Raw genomic sequence first — 19,889 nt, 5'->3', positions numbered from 1 at the left:
GGTTTTCCTGGGTCTTTTCACGTGTGTTATGAATAAATCTTTTTCGGTACCGGTACTAGTTTTATTTTGTTGTATTTATCCGCGACACCTTAAAGGCCGGTCCATGAAAATATTGTCGGGCATAAACCGGTCCGTGGCGCAAAAAAGGTTGGAGACCGCTGTGCTAGAAGACAGCAAACGTTGATTTTATTTTAGTCATAGTCTTTTGACTAAAATGTAATTTAGTTTTAGTAATAATTTAGGCATCTAAATTATTTTAGCTTTAGTCTAGTTTTGGTAACCAAAGTAAGATTATCGTTCACTAAATCTGATTTCATTAAAATATAAAATGTAAAAGTTTTTTGTATTTTTACACATTTTTATAAACAACCTGTGGCTTCTGTGGCAGAAACTTCATTCCCTGAAGTTTCTGGGAATGAAGGATGACGATGTTGACCTCATCCTGAACATTTTAAGTTTTTTTATTTTTTATTGAGCGTCAAGAATGTAATTCAAAGATATGCATGTAACGAAGTCACAATGCTCCTTTTTATATATGTACCCACCCAAAGAACATATTGGACACAATCCAGAGAGACAGAAAAATAAATAAATAAATAAATAAATAAAATAAAATAAATTTAAATGAGGTACATCAACATTCACCATATATAAAGATGTGCACTTAAAAGGCAATAGTTTGCACAAACTTAATCGCCTTCACAACAATAAGGGTATACGGTAGCTGCCAAGTGAGTATCAGATGGGAATGGTTTTAATTTTCTCTAAATGTTTTAGCAAAGTATCCCAAACGGCAAAGAGTCTCTCCTTCGAGCCTTTGAGAGTATACTTTATTTTCTCCAGCTGTATAAATCGTGTCAGGTCACTGAACCACAGAGCTGCTTTGGGTGGCTTTTGTGACTTCCAATGCAATAACATCCTTCTGCGCGCAAGCAGTGTAGTCAAAGTGATTATGTTTCTGTAGCTTTTCCTTAATGTTCCATGTCCTCTATCTGTAGCACCAAATATACCCATAACTACACTGGGTTGAAGCTCAACATTCAATGCTTCAGACAGTGTTTGGAAAATTGTTGACCAGACCAAAAATAAAGTTTAAAAAAAATTGTAATTAAATTTTTTTTTAAACTTGTTTTAATGTAGGACACAATGTCAAAATTGACAATTACCTGAGCTTTTTTTCCATTATAATGACTCCACTGCTGCCACTGCCACATTTAACATACACGTTACATACACATGTATACACATATATGTCCTCTTAAATTAATATAAATAAAACCCTTCAGCTGAATATCATCTCTGCCATCAGCCACAGTTCTTGGCAGGTTGGGCATGTCACACTGAAATAAATTACTGCGACACTTTTTGTAAATCAACAACAACTAACCACGTCTATCAGCGCTACGTCACTCTTTAGAATAGAAAAACACTTAAACAGTCACTTTTATACGCTGTCAAATGTACATTACAGATATGAACTGTCATCTCTGTGGTCTCTTCTATGTGAAACTGGTTATTTGACTGCAATATAAATCTGGTATTACACTTGCTGCTTCTGTAGTTGTATTTTGGATATGCTGCTTGGTTTGACTCCAAAGAATGTGTTACTCACTTGCCCTAAACCTCGAGTTTCACCGACAGCTTCAAAAAGAGGTCACTAACATGAATCTAAGCATTTTAGTTTAATCTCTTGTTTCTGTTTTGTAATGTTCGAGTGCTTATTAGGAAAAAAGTGTCGTTTTACAATGTTACCGCTTCCATTTGAAGCATGTGTGTTGCATCCTTAATGGCATGCTATCATCTATTGTGTCATGTTCATGCTTACCTCATTTTCATGCATTTAATTTGCTTTTCTGTGTCCACTTATTATGACATTGCGCTGTTTTTCTGTGTTTTTTGCTCCATGTCTTGCTGCATGTGGTTCACCTCTAGCTTTGCACCGGTGGCTAGAAGCAGACCGCCAAGGCAGGGATCCAGATACTGCATCTGCAGGTAAAACACACTGCCTGTACTCCTCGATTCTGAGCTTACACTTCACATTATTTTCCTGCAAGCCAGCTTTGTTCTCACTCAACTGCTCTCTAAGTGTGTGTGATGTCAACCCTTTCATATAGTCAGTGGTCCGTAGGTGCGCATGCGCTGTCAAAATAAAAGATGCGCGCCAGATAAGAAGTTGCAACGCGCGTTTGTGTACATAAGATTTTCTGGTGGAGGACAGACATTTGTTCAGAACTCTTAAAGATGTCGAAGAAGCTCCTTTAAGCAATTACTTTGGTGTTCCTCCACCTCCAAAGAAATGTCAGGAGGAGTCCGAACCGCAAAAAAAGCGCGTATTCTCGGAAAAGTGGTTGCAGGAGGTGAGCTGGCTTCAAACAAATGCCACTTATGACCACTTATGTGCACCCCTGCATGTAGTATTAATTTTCAGCAACTTCCTTATGAGAAAAATAAACTGGACTGTTGTATATTAAAATAAATATTTTATATAAATATATTTAGATAAACTAGGTGTGGGTGATATAGCCTCAAAATTATATGTTTTTAAAAATTGTTAATTTCAGTGATTGCAGGCAGCAGCATTTACTGATGTCATCAATCAGCTATTTTCCAAAAAGCTCACTGATGACAGATTATCTAATTTGAAGTATGAATCGATTACCAAACAGTGCCAACGGCAGAGTATACGCCGTGACATGGGATACGTCAAAATAGCCTAGGTTCTGTTTTCCATCGAAATTTTTAAATAAAACTGTGACATTACTGCTTAACACTTTAGTTTAACAAAAACAAGAACTAAAGTAACCTCACTGTGTAACTCTTTGGGAGCCTGCACAATATTGTCACATAGGAATTTAGAGAACAAATAAATTAGAGAATAAATAAGTAAATTTAAACTAATTAGAAATTAGATCTTGCTGGTATGTTGTATCTTGGGTTAAGTTTTAACCACTTATTTAAAGCCCTGCTTTTTCATGCAGTTGCACCAGTAATTTCCATCCAAGCATCTTGTTTCTACCTTTAGTTCAAACAGATTTCTAGCATATTTTGCAAAGTAATGTTCTTTGTTTGCAGCTCCCAAAAAATTACGTGTCTCATGTGAGATGAGATGACACTTGTTTTGTATTATTGTACATGTTCTTCATATAATGCTGTGATCCAAACAGTCCCTTTCACCAGTTTACTACCTAAACTCAGTATAGCAACTTCCACTTATTATACCAGTTGTTACTTATCAGCAATATTATGCTAACAGCGTTAGCTATAAAACCTGTTACTCCCTTTGCATGTTTGAAATGGTCTTTCTGCACATCAGCAGCTTGTGATGATCTGTTCATACTTCACTGTGTTTCCTGAATTATGATGAGTTTCTCTGTGAAATTAAACACATCTGAATAGAACTAAGAAAATGTTTTTATTATGTAAACCATACTCATGATTATGTCCATTAAATCTTTTCGCAGTTTTAGTTTTAGGTTAATATTATTTACCAGCTTTAGGGAGTTTAAAGGCCAGCATGAAATTGTCCACATAGCACAGGGCGCATCGTACCACATATTTAGCTTCCAATTAAACTTTTGGCCCTTTTGGGGATAGAGAAATCATGTCAGTCCCTATCTGTTTGTGTTGGGCCAACATTCCTGTGCTTTGTAGATCCCCGTGGATCACCTCACCACCTCCATGTGGATTACAGTCTTCAATCCATTTCATCCTCTTAGCCAGTCGCTGTCTCTCATTTCCTGTCTGCATTCTACAACTGACAATGCTGAATGTAGGTCAGCTTATTTGAACTTGTTATCCAAATCAGTCCCTCTTGTCTTCATGACTAAAGCGGGTTATTGTTTTGGTTTTTTTTTAGTTATTGTGCTTATGCCTGACTTCTCTTCTCTTCTGCCTTAGAGTTAACAGCCTTATAGTAAAGCAGTTATCTGCTGGGGTAGACAGTCAAATGTCTATAGCACAGGTGTCGAGGGCCGGTGTCCTGCAGGTTTTAAATGTGTCCTTGATCCAACACAGCTGATTTAAATGGCTAAATTACCTCCTCGACATGTCTTGAAGTTCTCCAGAGGCCTGATAATGAACTAATCACTTGATTCAGGTGTGTTGACCCAGGGTGAGATCTAAAACCTGCAGGACACCGGCCCTCGAGGCCTGGAGTTCCCTACCCCTGGTCTATAGGTATGAGAGAGCAGAATGGGCCAGTTTTTTCCAAGTTTCTCTCCTTTGTATATTAGATGTTGCTTTAGTGATAGTTGTAAATGTTATCCCTGATGCACAATAGCGAGTATATTGCAGTACCCATGAGAGCACTCTTAAATGCTTTGGCTTCAGGGTTGATGGTGCCCTTCACCAGACATGAAGGGCACCATCAAGCAGAAGAAAGAGTCCTATCGGGCTTGGTTAGCTTGTAAGATTTTGGAGGCAGCTGGCAGGCTCCTGCAGTCCAAGTGGAACACAGCTCAGGCAGTCACTGAAAGAACTTGGGTGTAGGAAGACTTTGTTATGGGAAAAGAAAAAGACTTTGAGCTGTCTCAAAGCAATTTTGGCAAACAGTCGGGTGACTTGGGAGAGGAAAACGGCGCTCTATTTACATGGTACATGGTGTGAGGTGCTACTGACCTCAAATGAGGATATAGTCCCTTAATCCAACTGAAATGTCTTCTGTAGAAAAAGCAGAGTCTGGGTGGTCACTAGACAGCTTGTTAGTGGTAGGGTCCCTGGGGTGAGGTAGCCATGGTCTTTAAGGCCCTAGATGTTGTAGGGCTGTTTTGGTTGACATGCCTGTGCAGTGTCACCTGGAAACGTGGGGCAGTGCCTCTGGACTGACAGACTGGGATGTTGGGTCCCATCTTTAAGCAGTGAGACAGTGCTATCAGGTGCAGCCTCAATGGGGTGGTCTACATCAGGCTAAAGGAAAGAAGAGTCTGTCTGTTAGTCGAATTAGGATTCAGGCAGAAAAACACAGTTTTCGTCCTGGTCACAAAATGCAGGACCAGCTCTTTATCCTCTTGAGGATATTGAAATGTGTGTGGAAACAAGGTGACCGGTCTACATGTATTTTATGGACTTGGAGAAGACATTTGAGCATGTCCCTCTGAGCATTCAGACTGAGATGCTTCAGGAGTATGGAGTGTCTGGCCTGTTGCTACGAACCTTTCAGTCCTTGCACAGCTATTGAACTTGGTTCACACTGTGAGTCAGACTCATTCCTGGTGGGTAGTAGACTCCACCTTCTTTTCAAAATTTTTATGGACAGAATTTCTAGACAAAGCCAAGTGAAATGAAGCAGCATCAGTAAGAATTGGCACCTCCAAGTTTGAGACTGTGGTTCAACCAGAAAAGAGTTAAGTGCCCACTCTGGATAAAGGACAAGTTGCTGCCTCAACTGGTATCTTAGAGTCTTGTTGGGCATTTGACAGTGATGACCACTGGGGACCTCCTGAGTGAGGTGTGCCAGGTATATCCTACTGGGAGGAGTAAAAATCACCAGTATTGGTTTGGCTTAGAAGAAAAGGTTTGATTTTGGAGGAAGTGTGGACATCCCTGGTGATTGGGGATAGGGAGTAAGGGCTAAGGGCTTCTATTAGAGTAGAGTAGCATTGACGCAGAGCTCCTGCCAAGAGCAGTTGAGGTCTCCCAGTTGAGGCATTGACAAAACAATGTTCACCTGTCCCTTTAGCCTTTCCCAGTTCAAAGTTATGCCTTCAAAATGAGGAACGAGCCAGCTAGTTTCCAGAGGCTGATGGAGATAACATTGGGTAATCTCAGAGGTTGGATCTGCTTTTTGTACTTGGATGATTTTTTGATCTATTCTCCAACCTGAGAACAGCATTTTTTCATCTTTGGGCTGTATTAGACAAATTAAGGCAGACAAAACTCACTGTTAATGTAAATGCTGTTAAAATGTTCTGTGTAGATTTCATGATGTAGATGACTGATTTATAATAAGTTACATAATTTCATGAATATATATAGTTTGTGTTGAAATGTCTTTATTTGAAATGTACATGTGTAAAGTGTAAGAGCTAGTGTCTCGTGAGAATACCCTTAATGAGAGTACACGAGACTTTTCATGGACTGCGAGGGAGCAGATGTCTCTCATGAAGTAATTTTAAGCTAAAAGTTTGCTAAAAGAAAAAGCAACACAAGGACTTAAGGACCTCTTTTCAGGACAAGCAGCCAACGAGGTATTTGTCATTTGAGAAATATTTTTATTTGTGTTTGGACTTAATATGTGTACTGTAAAGTTGCTAATTGGTTTGTACTGTTCGCTCGTGACCAGTTCTCACGGCATAATGGCGTATCGGCATACTGGTGATGGTGAAGCTGAGGAGAGAAGGCCCAAGTAATAAATGCCCGTTTCAAAGAACCGACCTGTGTCTGTGTTGTCGTGAAGAGAGCTACAGTTAAGATGAAAAAGCCAGCTATTAGGAATGGCAGGCTGGTATCACAGGTTTGGTATCTCTCAGATTGCTGAGCCACTGAAGTGAAAAGGACCCAAAGTCCATTGGACTCCAGAATGTCAGCATTCCTTTGATGTCTGATATCTCAGGCCATCCCAACCCTGACCTAACCTTTGTGGTGTATACAGATCCCAGTGATGTTGGACTTGGAGTTGTGTTTGTGCAAACAAAGTAGATTATGCAGAGAAATTCTGGCCTATGGCCAGCATTTATTCCACTACAGAAAATGAGTGCTAACTGTAGTGTGGGCATTCAAGAAATGGAGATACCTGACACTCCTCCTTGGTTTGGGTGTTCAAAACCTAAAAGGGATCTGCACAATCACTTGCTGGATCCTGTATCTGCAGGAGTTCACCTTTACAGGTGAGTACAGGAAAATATAACACTGCTAAATGCTTTATCCAGAGCCCCTAGTGACCCTGCCAGCAATGGAACCCAGGTTGCCAGCATATTATCTGTTAAAGGGGAACCTCACAAGCACATTTCATTATCAGATGAGGACATATGGAGAGCCAACCAGAATGATGCAAAAATACAAAAGATTTACCATGCTAAAATAGATGATGGGAATCTCACTGTGACTGAGGCTACCAAGTTCACCATCCTGGAAGACAAGGCCTACAGAGTCTTACAGCTTCCACACTTACAGCTTCAGGTTTGCATACCAGATTGTCTCTGGGAAACCCTTCTACAGTTGTTAGTTGATGACCCTACATTTGGCCACTTTGGCAGATACGAAGCCTGATAAAGGATGCAAACATTGGTATACTGGCCAGGAATAGGTTTGGATTTGAAAAATTATGTACGAAAGTCTCAGGTCAGCCAGAAATAGAAGCCAGAAAACCGTAAGGTGGCGGGAAAACTGCTACAAAGCCTAGTGACGAGGCCCTGGGAGATGTTTGAAGAATTCCTTTGGATGACTGACTAAACGTGTCTCCCAGTGAAAACGCTACATCCAGATGAACTGAATCAACTTTTTGGGTTTTCTTTGTGGATTAAAAACCCAAAGTGGGGTATTTTACATTCTATGATGTAGACTTGAATTGACAGAGGACTACCAAAATATAGAGAAGATTTTTTTTCTTTGTGAATGAACTGAGTTAACTGGAACTGGGCTCAGCTAGCCAGACTTGAGAACAGTTATTTCTATTTGAGGTTTTTCATTTATTGTTTTCCTTTATGAACCACTTGAGTGGTGTTGTTTTTTCTATTATATAGTATTTAATAATCTCTTTGAAAACTTCTTTGATTGCATCTTCAGGAAAGCTCACTGCAGAGCTTCCAGTTGCACAAGTGTGAACTTGGTGTTATCTGCTTTGCAGTTCAGTCGCTCACAGAGATATTCTGTCCATTTGGTTTACTGAGCCAGTGCTACTGATTCTGCTAAGCTTTATGTTCTACTTCTGTATCTCATGTCCAACATAATTGGAACTCTGTCAGGACCACTTTTCAAAATAGGATTGATATTTTATTTGGAGTAATGTGTTTGTAAAATCATATGCCTATTTTCTGGAACCTCCCAAAACCTTCTTGCAAATTCTAAAGAGGGGAAAGAACCCATCTCTGCGCTTTCACTTGCATACATGACAAGCACACCAGAAAAGCATCGAGTTTAGCAGCAATAGCCCTCACAGAACAAAGTAGGCATTAATATAACAGATATGGCATTGCTAAAGTCAGAAAAAGCATGGGGGGCATCCTACAGAGTCACCAGCAAACAGTATCCTGCTATTTGTGAACAGCACGCCAAACGGGTATCCGTTTAGCTAAAACTGAGGTGGGCTGGCATTGAGCTCAGCTGATCTGGAGCATGACTCTGCAGGTTCAGGCCCAAGTTGTTTGATTTTTTGTTTGTTGATGCATTATTACCTTTTTATTTTCCCTTTCTCATTTGTTCAGGTGAAAACTTTGAGCAGAGTCCCCTGAAGAGGACATTCAAGTCCAAAGTTCTGGCACGTTATCCAGAAAATGTGGAGTGGAACCCATTCGACCAGGATGCTGTTAACATGGTATGTGGACTGTGATTTCTAGAGAAATGATAGGCAGTGTCATGAACCGAAGTTCAGTACACAAGCTGGACCCAGAAGCAGAGACAATACGCACAGGAGTACGAAAAATAAATTTTATTTCAACTAAAGGTGTCCCGGAAGGGTCAAAGGAAAACACGCGAGAAACTAGAAAAACCAAGGGACCGGGGGATGAGTTACGCAGGAACGCCGTAATCGGGACTGTGGGAAGCTGCAACAGAAAGAGGAAGAGAGTTACTGGGGAGCGGGGAAATAGCAGCATACGTGGGGGAGAGTATGAGTCTTACAGTCAAAGCGGGGCCGTGGGAGCCGGAGGGAGGGGTGAGGGTCTGCGGGGGAGCTCCAGGAAAGTAGAGGCGATCGGTACTGGAGGTGATCCAAACTCCAGACGAGCAGGTGGACAGGCAGGTGGCTCAAAAACACACCGAGCTGTTACCTGAGCGCAAAGAAAAAGATTAGCGTTTGTTCAGGTAAATGAGGGTTTTCACAACCGCCTTCCCGTGGGTGTACGTTACTGCTGTGAGACGACTAACGGACTGGCGTGGAGCAGCTGGCTGGGCTGGATCAAATAGTCCACCTGATAATCGCCTGAGATGGGATGCAGGTGTGGAGTTAACAGCCACACCCGTGGGCGTGGGCATCCCATCAGCTCCTCGGACACCGGGCCGCGGACCATGACAGGCAGAGGATAAAGGAGACTATGGATTCTATCAAAAGTACGGCGGGAAGAGCCCAATGGGATCATTTCTAGAGGAAATGGGGCAGATTAGTGGTTTTGGTCAGAGACAGAGGAAGAAGGTCTTGAGGCTTTGATTTAAAACACAGTTGGGCCTCAAGGAATTGTGGGTAACAAAGCAATTAATACAAATCCCCCTTTTACATTTAAAGCTGTACTGACAGTGGCAGATTTATGGTTTTGATTTAGGTCTTTTAAAATCTTGTCAAGAGAAGAGTTCCACACTGCCAAACAGTATTTGGGATAGAGATACCAGACATATATGAACAGATACAAATCACATGTAGATGAAGAAATAATAGATTTTTAAGGTTTAAGTCTTTAGACATCTAGGAAGATCTATAACAACACAACAGTTAAAAAGGGACAGGCTATGTACTGAATATATGGCTTTACATTCTACCTGTGGCAAAGGTGCGTATATATGCGCACACATGCAAATATGTGCCTTAAAGGGAGTTTCTACTCTGCAAATAAAATATTTTAAAGTGCTTTCATATAAATAAATTACTAAGTAGTGTAATCAGCTGCCTTTCGGTGCAAATATAAACTTGATGATGGCAGTCCCTGCTCTGCTCTGAAGCATAGGTGAGCCCAACGTACTGGGCTGTCAGCTAGTTCTCCACCTACAAAGTTCTCTTTGTAGCAGCCCTCCAGCTTCCAGCAACTCACAGCAGACCAGAAGAAATCCTACCATCACCAACCGTAGTCCTAGACAGCATAGATGGACCACATGTGGCAGCAGGACAGGAATGAAGGAGACATGACCAGCACAGTGTTCGTGATGGAAACAAAGGTGTGTACTCTCCGTGTGGATAAAGAGTACACACCTTGTTTTCCACCTCACCCAGCACCACATCTTTTAAATAATTCAGCCGCGCATCTCTCCTTACATTGACATGGAAACAGTCCATTATGCAGCAGTGCAGCAGCTGAAACTTGATGCTATGTCAAGGGCATTTAATGACAGAAATATCATTCTTTCTTTTCCCATGTTTTCTGATCATTGTAGCTCTTTAAATCATTATCATTATAGCTTTAAATCTCCTCTTCTACCTACATACCTCCATCATCTCTTCATCTTATTACCGTCTCACCGTCTGTGGAATCTAATCTCCTCTTTAGGTTTCTGCTGGGAGGGGAGCAAAGGAAAATCATATATGTAAATGGCAGGGAGGTTTGCCCACTTCTTATGGATATGGTCGTGTCAGTAAAGAGAATAAATACAACCAAATGAGTATTAGCCCATGTTCTGCAGGCACAGAAATCGCACACTTTTCAAAACTTTACATTACACTAATATATATACTAGTATATATATATATACTAATATACTAGTATATATATATATATATATATACTAGTATATTAGTATATATGTATACTAGTATATATATTCCCATTCTTGCTCTTTAAGTTAAGCCACATTTTACATACTAGATCTCTGATGTGTTGCAATCTGTGACCAACAACATAGAAAGTTAAGTACGTACCAGAGCATATTTCTGTGCTTCTCTAGTTGTGACTTTGCTTGATCCAATATTTGGTTCAGATATTGGTCCAATATACCTCAAATCCTCTAACTATGGGCCAATCAGTGGGGACAGTTCTGTCCTGCTCTATATTTACTATGACCTCTGTCAGCAGCAATGCTTTGGATGCTAAACCAGTACCAAGGAGAACCTGCGTAGCTTGAAGGAAGCTAACAGTAAAAGTCAACGAGCAGGTGGAGCGGGTTTCCATGGCCACACAGCTTACATCAACAAGTGCAATGCAAATCAATGGAGGCAGTGGTGTAAAGAATGCCCCCACTGTCGAGTGACGAGTCTGGGTTTGGTTGTTGTCGTGAAAACTGTACTTGTCTGACTGCATTGTGTAAAGTTTGGTGGAGGGGGATTATGGTGTGGGAAAGGAACTTTACATGTTTCAGCATTACAAGACATTTTGGACAATTTCATGTTCCCAACTTTGTGGGAACAGTTTGGGAATGGCTCCTTCCTGTTCCAACATGACTGTGCACTCGTCCATAAAGACTTGGATGAGTGAGTTTGGTTTGGAAGAACTTGACTGGCCTGCACAGAGTCCTAACCTCAGGCTTCCATAACATGAATTAGAGTGGAGACTGTAAGCCAGGCCTCATTCAAGATCAGTGCCTAACCTCACGAATCTGCTCTTGGAAAAGTTGTCAAAAATTCCCATTAACACACTTCTAAACCTTTTGGAAAGCCTTCCCAGAAGAGCTGTTATAGCTGCTAGCAGTGAGCCAACTTCATATTGCACCCTATGGACTGAGAATGGGATGTCACTCAAGTTTATATGCTTCTGAAGGCAATAAGAGAAAATACGTGTGGCAATATAGTACATCTTCATTTTACCTTATGGATTGGTGAAGGGTGGTGGAAGTATGGTACACTGGTACTATACACAGTTTCTACAGTATGTCAGTGTTTTTTCTCTATGGTATTTCAGGTGTTTGCCACATTTTCATTCTTACAGCTCCGTACAGACTCTTCTTCTGCAGTTTAGTAAGCCTGTAAAGGTCTCAGCAGTTTTCCTGTACCATAAACAATAAACCGTGCACATAGGTTGAACTGCTGCTGTCCTCATTTCTTTTTCACATCAGTATTATAAACAGGAAGACATTTAAATTTGGTTGTTTTGTCCTTTAACTGCTACGTCGTGGAGCTCATAAGTATATTGGCTCCTACATGAACAGCCACCCTGCACCGGTATATCCTGTTGCTCCTCACTCACGTAGTTAAATGATTGTTACTGCTTCCTGGTTCATTCTGCAGGCTTGTACTGAAGCCTGGTTAATGCTTATTTGAGACAAGACTTGCCAGATGTCATCATTTATATCATTATCTTTCATTGCTGACTGAACTCAGAGGCAAAACTCTTGCAATTGTTCTGTAGAAAACAACAAAAAAGAATAAAAATGTTCATGGACTATTGTCAGACGCAGGATGGGTGTGGAAAGGAAATGATCTCCAAGGGCTCATTAAGACCCATGGATAATCCAATTAGGCCTAAATATTTGTTTAGATCAGCACAGAGCACAATAAGGAAGAGAATTCAAAATGTCAAAACAATTATTGTGGATGACAGTTTGTGTGCATGTACACATGCATGGACATGGTGACCTGAGACTTGTCTCCACAGTGTGTCCTTCGTCTCAGCAGCCAAGTAAACCTGATGATGGCAATAACTGATTGGCTGTGAAAGCAACAAGTGATCAAGTAATCATGACGTGATTGCTATAGAGAGTTAGCAAATTCCAACAATTATAATTTATTTAATAATTAATCTTCTCATTTCTTGAAAACAGTGGATGTGTGGTATAAGACGCCATGAAAGACTTCCTCAGTGCCGTAGTTAACATATTCAGGTCACAACAACAAACAAATCAGTTCAATAGGACAGATCATTAGAAGGAATCACAGAATACAGACAGACGTTTGGCGGTTAGACTCCGATGGTCTGTCTCGGCAAAACAGCACCCCAGCTGTAAAAAGGATTAGGGGAGGACCCCCTGGAGCCTAGACGCCGTTGGTGGAGATGAAGGTGGCTTGAATGGAGCTTGAGTGATGAGATGGGGAGGTGGTGGGTAGCACAAAGACGCAGAGAGATTTAAAGTACGTGGCATGAATGGAAGTGATGAAGCTCAGATTTAGCCGGCAGCACCTTGTAGCCAGTGTTGCCAACTCCTCAGTAAGGAAAATTGCTATTGGTTGTCCTAAAAGTCGCTAGAAGTCGCTAAATGACGTCATCACCTAATTTGCATAATTGGTCATGCTAATGTAATTGTAACCTACGCTGCTGGAGAGAGAAATAACATCGTGGTCGAGACATAAAGTGAGCAAAAAACGTCCTAAATGCATTTAGAATTTATTTAGAACTACAAATTAAATTTCTTTTAGCAATTATTGTTTTTTGTAATGTCTTTTATGTCTTTTTTTAGCGACTTTTTTTAGAAAAAAAGTCGCTAGGGGGTCTGAAAACTCGCTAAATATAGCGACAAAGTCGCTAAGTTAGCAACACTGCTTGGAGCGGACAAACGTGAGGCCATAGATCTTCCTTATTGAACTCATTATAACAATAAAATGGAAAACAAAAGCATAAAACTGCAGAAATTCAAATTTGAGAACGGTCATGCAGAGAATCGCTGCCTTTTTCTTGTAGGATTTTCAGCTGTAGAATTAAATGTAAGCACCATTTTTACCGGTGTTTGAAAAACCGATGAGATCTGGAAAAGTGAAAGATTATGGACACATAAACAAATTCCAGCGTGAGTGACTCAGAACTGACGCGATGATTTCTGTTTACCCTTCCTCTCTGCAGCTCTGTATGCCCAAAGGCTTGTCATTCAGGACACAGGCAGACCAGCGCGAGCCTCAGTTCCACTCCTTCATCATCACCAAGGAGGATGGATCTCGAACATATGGTTTCGTTCACACCTTTTATGAGGAGGTGACCAGCCCACAGATCTGCTCTGCCATGCAGACTCTCTACCAGATGCACAATGCCGAGCAAACAAATGCCGCTTCTTCCTCCTCCTCTTCTTCCTCCAGCATGGACTCACTAGCCAGCAGTTTAGATGATGGTTACTCCCCCACCTCATCATCCTCGTCATCTTTATCTCGTGCAGCGGGGAGCTATGACTCGTCACGGGACACGCTCTATGTGTCCAAAGCCTTGTGTCTGATCACGCCTATGCCCTTCATGCACGCCTGCCGGCGCTTCCTTGCACAGATGCACTCTGCTGTCATAGCTGCAACCGCACCCCCCTTGCCACTGGAGAGCTACGTTTACAACATCCTGTACGAGGTGCCGCTGCCTGCTCTGGGGCGTTCACTCAAATTCCACGGCATATACGAACCCATTGTCTGCCAAAGGCCGGGACCGGGAGAGCTTCCCCTGGCCGACTTCCCCCTGGCAGAGGCCTTTTCTCTGCTAGGCGTGGAAAACCTGGTCCAGGTGTTCACCTGCACCTTGCTGGAGATGCAGATTCTGCTGTACTCACAGGGTAAGTACATTCTACACATGCTGTTGGATTTCTGGTGCTATTACACTTTGAATTGGTTCTACACAAAGAATACAAACAGGCTGTGTCAAGTATACCACACATGATAGTTCCATTAACCTATTCTCTAAACATGCTTCCAACATGGTTTCAATGGACATTTTAACATGTTGTAGGACCTGGAGAGTCATTGATAAGTTAAATGTCCAGTCGTCAGCTTCAGTTTACCTTATTTTAGTAATATCTTATATATATATGAACAATTGAGAAGGGTCACTGTAACATTATACAGAAGTGGGAAAAATGTTTGCCCCCTTCCTGATTTCCTATTTTTTTCTATGTTAGTAACACTTAAATGTTTCTAAATTTCTAAATGAAGGGTTGTTATTATTAAAGGGGAAAAATCCAACCCTGCACAGCCCTGTGTGGAAAGTGGGAAAATACTTTCAATTCAATTTTATTTATATGGCACCAAATCACAATAACAGTCACCTCAAGGGGCTTTATATTGTAAGGCAGACCCTACAATAATACATGCAGACAACAATCATATGACCCCCTATGAGCAGCACTTTGGCGACAGTGGGAAGAAAAAACTCCCTTTTAACAGGAAGAAACCTCCAGCAGAACCAGGCTCAGGGAGGGGCGGGGCCATCTGCTGCAAGTAGCCAGGACCAGTAGCAAAGGTAACTTTAAAGTTGAACTTTTTGGAAAGCGTGTGTCACACTGCATAATACAGCGTTTCAGCAAAGGGCCATGATAGCAGCAGTAAAACATGGTGGTAGTAGTGTGATGGGGCTGTTGTGTTGCATCAGGACCTGGAAGACTTGCTGTGGTCCCTAGCTTTTGGTCACTGTAAGATAATGGCACATTTTCATTTTTAATCATTGTTATGTTGCCAGTTTGTGGGTAGCTAACATACGATCAGCATACTTTGGTTTCATTTCCAAAATTGGGACAATTCAGCGTCCTGGGTGCCGGTGGAGTTAAATTATGTTAAAGATGCATCTGTCTTGGCAGGAGTTGGATCTCCACTCCACAGCCTTCTGATAATCCGCTGGTCTGGCACACTGTGAGGATACGGGCTCAGATGACACAACACTTCTGTCTGACTGATTTGTCTTGTTTGAGTCCAATCGCATCAAATGACCCTTTCTAACCATCTATAAGCAATCCTGTATTTCAAGATTGGTGTGGTCGGAGCACTAGGCGCTTTAATGATTTGTTCACTGATAATAACTTTGCATCTTTAGTGAAACTTATTTATTCAGGCATCTTCAGATTAGACACTTTCTTCAGTCTTAGATGTCGAACTTTCCTGAGGTAGATATGTTCCTAACTTTGCGCCCAACTCAGAAAAAGAAAGAAAGTGTACTTCATTGATCCCTGAGGGGAAATTCCTCTCTGCATTTAACCCATTCACTCAGTGAAGCAGTGTGCAGCCATTGGGTGCCCGGGGAGCAGTGTGTAGGGACGTTACCTTGCTCAGGGGAACCTCAGGGTAGCTGTTCAGGGGAATCGAACCCCCGACCTTCCGATGATGGGGCCACCACTCTACCTACTGAGCTATCCCTGCCCAAGAAAGGGGTTAATATCTGCTATCTGTCACATTCTGGTGGGCATTAAAGGCCCTTTGATTGTCAGGCATTAAACTGCTTGTGAGCAGGACTTAAGCATGTCTCTGTCTGAGGATATGTGAGATTCATAGTTGATAAATTCAACATCCTTCTGTCTCGACCCGCTCGCACCGGCTGAGAGATCCGATGTCCTGTCCAAGCCTGGAAAAGATCTGTTCTGATTAGCGATACCAGCGAAACATACAAACAGCTGTGAGGGTCCGTGCTGAAATATTAGCAAATCTTCAGGCCCTGAGCCCAAGTTCATCACTGCTCTATGAGCCTGCATGTAGATGTTCATCTATTTATTCTTATATATTCTATTCTTATTCTATATTATTTTTTCTACATGTATATTTCTCTATTTAACTGCCACCTTAACAATAACTAAGTTTAGCTCTGTTCTTTCTAATCTGAGACCACATTGCAATATGCTTTTTTTTCCCTTTCACAACCTCTGCGATGTTTTCTTTTTTATTGTGCTCGTTATTAATGTGCGTGTATTCTGTTTGGTTAACCTTACTAAAAATATCTTTGAGGAAAAAATGAAATCAAATTCAGTTCAATTAATCAACTTCAGAGGTTTCAGTGGATACATTTTTGTCTTCACTCTATTATGCTATGACGTTGTTCCTTAATTTGAGGCCTTTTAGCCACTGGAAGCTATTGTAAGGCTTTCTGTCTGGTTGCCAGAAGTTGTGGATGTTTGTTTCAAACATACTGTTCCTGTTTTCTATACTTTGAAGCGGAGAAGCATTAAAAACTTGTAAAGTAAAAAGAAGCAGCTGAAAACAGAGAACCCTGTAATGAGGCTTTATGTGCAAATCACACTCGGATACACAGTGATCCGATTTTCCTGCTTCTTGGATTCCTTTCATTTATTATTGACAGCTGCAGTGAGACAGTCTTGGCAGTGTGTGCGTTCCTCTCTGTGTTAGATGCAAATGCAGAGAATCTAGTGTGTAGACTGAGATCATTATTTGTCCTACATTCCTCAGTCATGCTCTTTTGCAGTTTCAGTGCAGCTTCAGCACTCTCTCTGCAGCTTGATTATCTTCCGTGCATGATGAGTCATGCAAAAAGAAGCTGTTAGCTCGCACACCAGACCTAAAACTCCAAATCAAAAAACGCCAGTTTTAAAGGTGGCGTTCATAACAACCATCAGAAACTACCTCTAAGAGGTCCAGGTTCTCTGTGGGCACGTAGAAATCACTCGTGTAAATAAATGAAGAGGAAAACACTTTTTTAATTTGTGAGTCACGTTTGATTAAATGGGATTCTGATAAATGCCGTAAGGAGTTATCTGTCCAGACAGAACAAACTCTGCTGAAAGAGGGACATTTAACTGCTCAACTTTGAGGCAAGCAATTGAAGTGGCTATCAATTAGGGCTGCCACGATTAGTCGACTAGTCACGATTACGTCGACTATCAAAATCGTTAACGACTGATTTAATAGTCGACGCATCGACGCAGGAATAAGTAGTAGGATTTAAGAGTGTAATAACGGACTGAAACAGAAGATGGCAGCACTGCATGTACAAAGATGCCAGCTGCTGTTAAACCCCGAAGAAGAAGAAGCTGTGTCCCAGAATTCATAGCGCAGCCCAGCTCAGTTTCCAACAATGGCGGCAGCTAGTTAGTTTTAATATTACTCTTATTATTCTTTCTGGGTCACAAAATAAACGTTTAACATATTTTCAGGTGAGAATGTAGCTGTGTAAACCTCAAATATCTGCTCAGTTTATCAAGACACCACATATTTTCAAAAGCGCTCCAACGTTTTCGGAGACGTCTGTTAGCCACTAGCTCGATAGCTAGCCGGGGGCTAGGCTAACTAGAGCCGTGAGAACACCGGACTCCCGGCTAATCGTTTTCAAACCCACCGCCGTCTTTCGCTACTCAGGTTAAACATGATATATAAGTCACTTAGATAACTTAAAATGTTATTGTTTGGCTTTTTTTAGTATTTTATTTGTTCCTGAGTAAATCGGTTTGGCTGAGATTAAAGTTATAGTTTTTACACAGCTGAATAAACGTCAAGCAGACAGCTGATTATCAGAAGTGTGAGATGCTCGAGAATTTACTCCGGTGTCCTGTTATATTTTAGATAGCAAGGAGTTTATTAAACTTCACCGAAACAATCTGCAAACTTCCTTAAAATTTAACAAACTATCATCTTGTCTTTATTTTTAGTTAGCACATACCTTAATGCTGATGCAATAAGATGTGTTTTACGTTCAATGAATGATGATCTGATTAGTCGACTAATCGCAAAAATAATCGGTGACTAGTCGACTATCAAAATAATCGTTTGTGGCAGCCCTACTATCAATGAGAGTGACCAAAAACTCGACTCCCTCACTATAAATGTCAAAGTTGTCCCAGTGATCCTTTCTACATTTGTAAAATCTTGTCTGGTTCCTTTGTTCTGGCATCTTTACTCTCTGGATCTGATCACGCACCTCACTGTGTATTGTTCTTAGTAAAGAAAAGGTTTTTCAACACATTAAGTATGAGCTTGTTAGTAAAGATGATTCTTGTGGCCCTTCTGAGTCACATTTATTCTGCAAAGGAGATTTGCATTTAAAGTGTTTGCATTACAAAAAATGTATATTAAAGTGTCAAATGACATAATGATATATATATAATATATTAATGACTGCAAAGACAGTGTGCTTAACCGACTGGTTTAATGATGTCAGACTTTAACAAGCACTGAACCTTTTGCTCCAAATTAAAGGCAAATAAAAACCTTTTCATCAGACAGTATAACTGTAATCACATTCTTGGCACATGTCAACGTGATTTCCTTGTTTCAGCATGTTCTGAGGTTACCGTCAAAGTCAATTTAGGTCAACAAACTTTCTTACAGAATACAAATTCATGAGTGCAAATTCCAGAAAGACTGTGTGTTTAAGCTGCAGTTGAACTGCTACATTTAATGTTAACTTAAGTAAACAAAGAAAAGTTTAATATGCTTATAGGTACTTTTGTTTCTGCCACAAGTTTAAAATCAAGGATATGACATCATGAATTAGGCCGGTTTCTGCAATTACTTTCTTTGAAAATCCATAATAATACTCAATAATACCAACTTTTTACACACTGCACAGATTACACAAACACGAGTGATCAAAAAAAGTTGAGTAATTATGTGCGTGCAGAAATATACCAACTTCATATGTAATGGTGCTATAGGCAGGGAAACATGGTACAGTGCTACATGTTAATGAGCTGCTGTCCTGCCGTGTCGTTATGGATTGTATTCATTTTATTAAGCTAGCCATTATTATTAAGCACTGTGGCATGGTGGTTAGCACTGTTGGCTCACAGCAAGAAGATCCTGAGTTCAATCCCACTATCAGGAGTCTTACTGTGTGAAGTTTGTGTGTCTCCACGTGCTCCGGCTTCCTCTCAAAGACACACAGTTAGAGAATGGAAGGATTAGTCAAGATTCTTTGTTTGTCACATGCAGTGAAATTGTTTAATAATGTTCACATTCCTACTAGAGGTGGGAATCACCATACATCCCACGATACGATATTATCACAATACTTAACGCACGATACGATATTATTGCAATTTTTAAAAATATTTTGCGATATTCAGATTCTGTACATAAAGGTAAACTTTATCAATATTCATTTTATCTAATATCAAAGTCTCACACTCAGTCTTTCTCTCATTTCAGTTTGATTGTTGACAAACTGAACGGTTTGTATTACAGTCTAGTCCAACTTAACTGAATCAACCATCTGGTACAATTATAGCTATTCTGAACTATGCAGTTTATGAAAACTATGCAGCCCCTTCAGCAACTGAAGAATTTGAAAGTAAATTAAAACAAAATAGAATTTTACATTAAATAAAAAAGTTTTAAACTTAATTAAAATAAAACATGTCTTAAATTAAAATAAGTAAACTGTCATGTTTATTGCTGCCAAAAAAACAGTTAAACACATTTGGACAGTGAAGGAATGTCAGGATTCTTGCTCAGAAAAAGGATCAACATGCTCTGAAGTCAG

General features: G+C 40.6%; 1 protein-coding gene across 4 annotated transcripts in view; it reads left to right on the top strand.

The window, feature by feature from the left end:
* The window catches only part of LOC102781902 (DENN domain-containing protein 5B), an 82,859-nt gene that overhangs the window by 28,950 nt on the left and 34,020 nt on the right, over nucleotides 1-19,889 (top strand). For all 4 annotated transcript variants that reach the window (XM_087831007.1, XM_087831006.1, XM_087831005.1 and 1 more), the window contains exons 2-4: nucleotides 1,933-1,992; nucleotides 8,361-8,470; nucleotides 13,566-14,250. In XM_087831007.1, the coding sequence (XP_087687133.1) occupies nucleotides 1,933-1,992; nucleotides 8,361-8,470; nucleotides 13,566-14,250 (855 nt within the window). The remainder of the gene's footprint in view (nucleotides 1-1,932; nucleotides 1,993-8,360; nucleotides 8,471-13,565; nucleotides 14,251-19,889) is intronic.

Source organism: Neolamprologus brichardi, chromosome 17 (genome assembly GCF_056152115.1).
Source record: "Neolamprologus brichardi isolate AB-2024 chromosome 17, ASM5615211v1, whole genome shotgun sequence".
In the NCBI taxonomy this organism is placed as follows: Eukaryota; Metazoa; Chordata; class Actinopteri; order Cichliformes; family Cichlidae; genus Neolamprologus; species Neolamprologus brichardi.
This window is presented reverse-complemented; position numbering and strand designations above follow the sequence as displayed.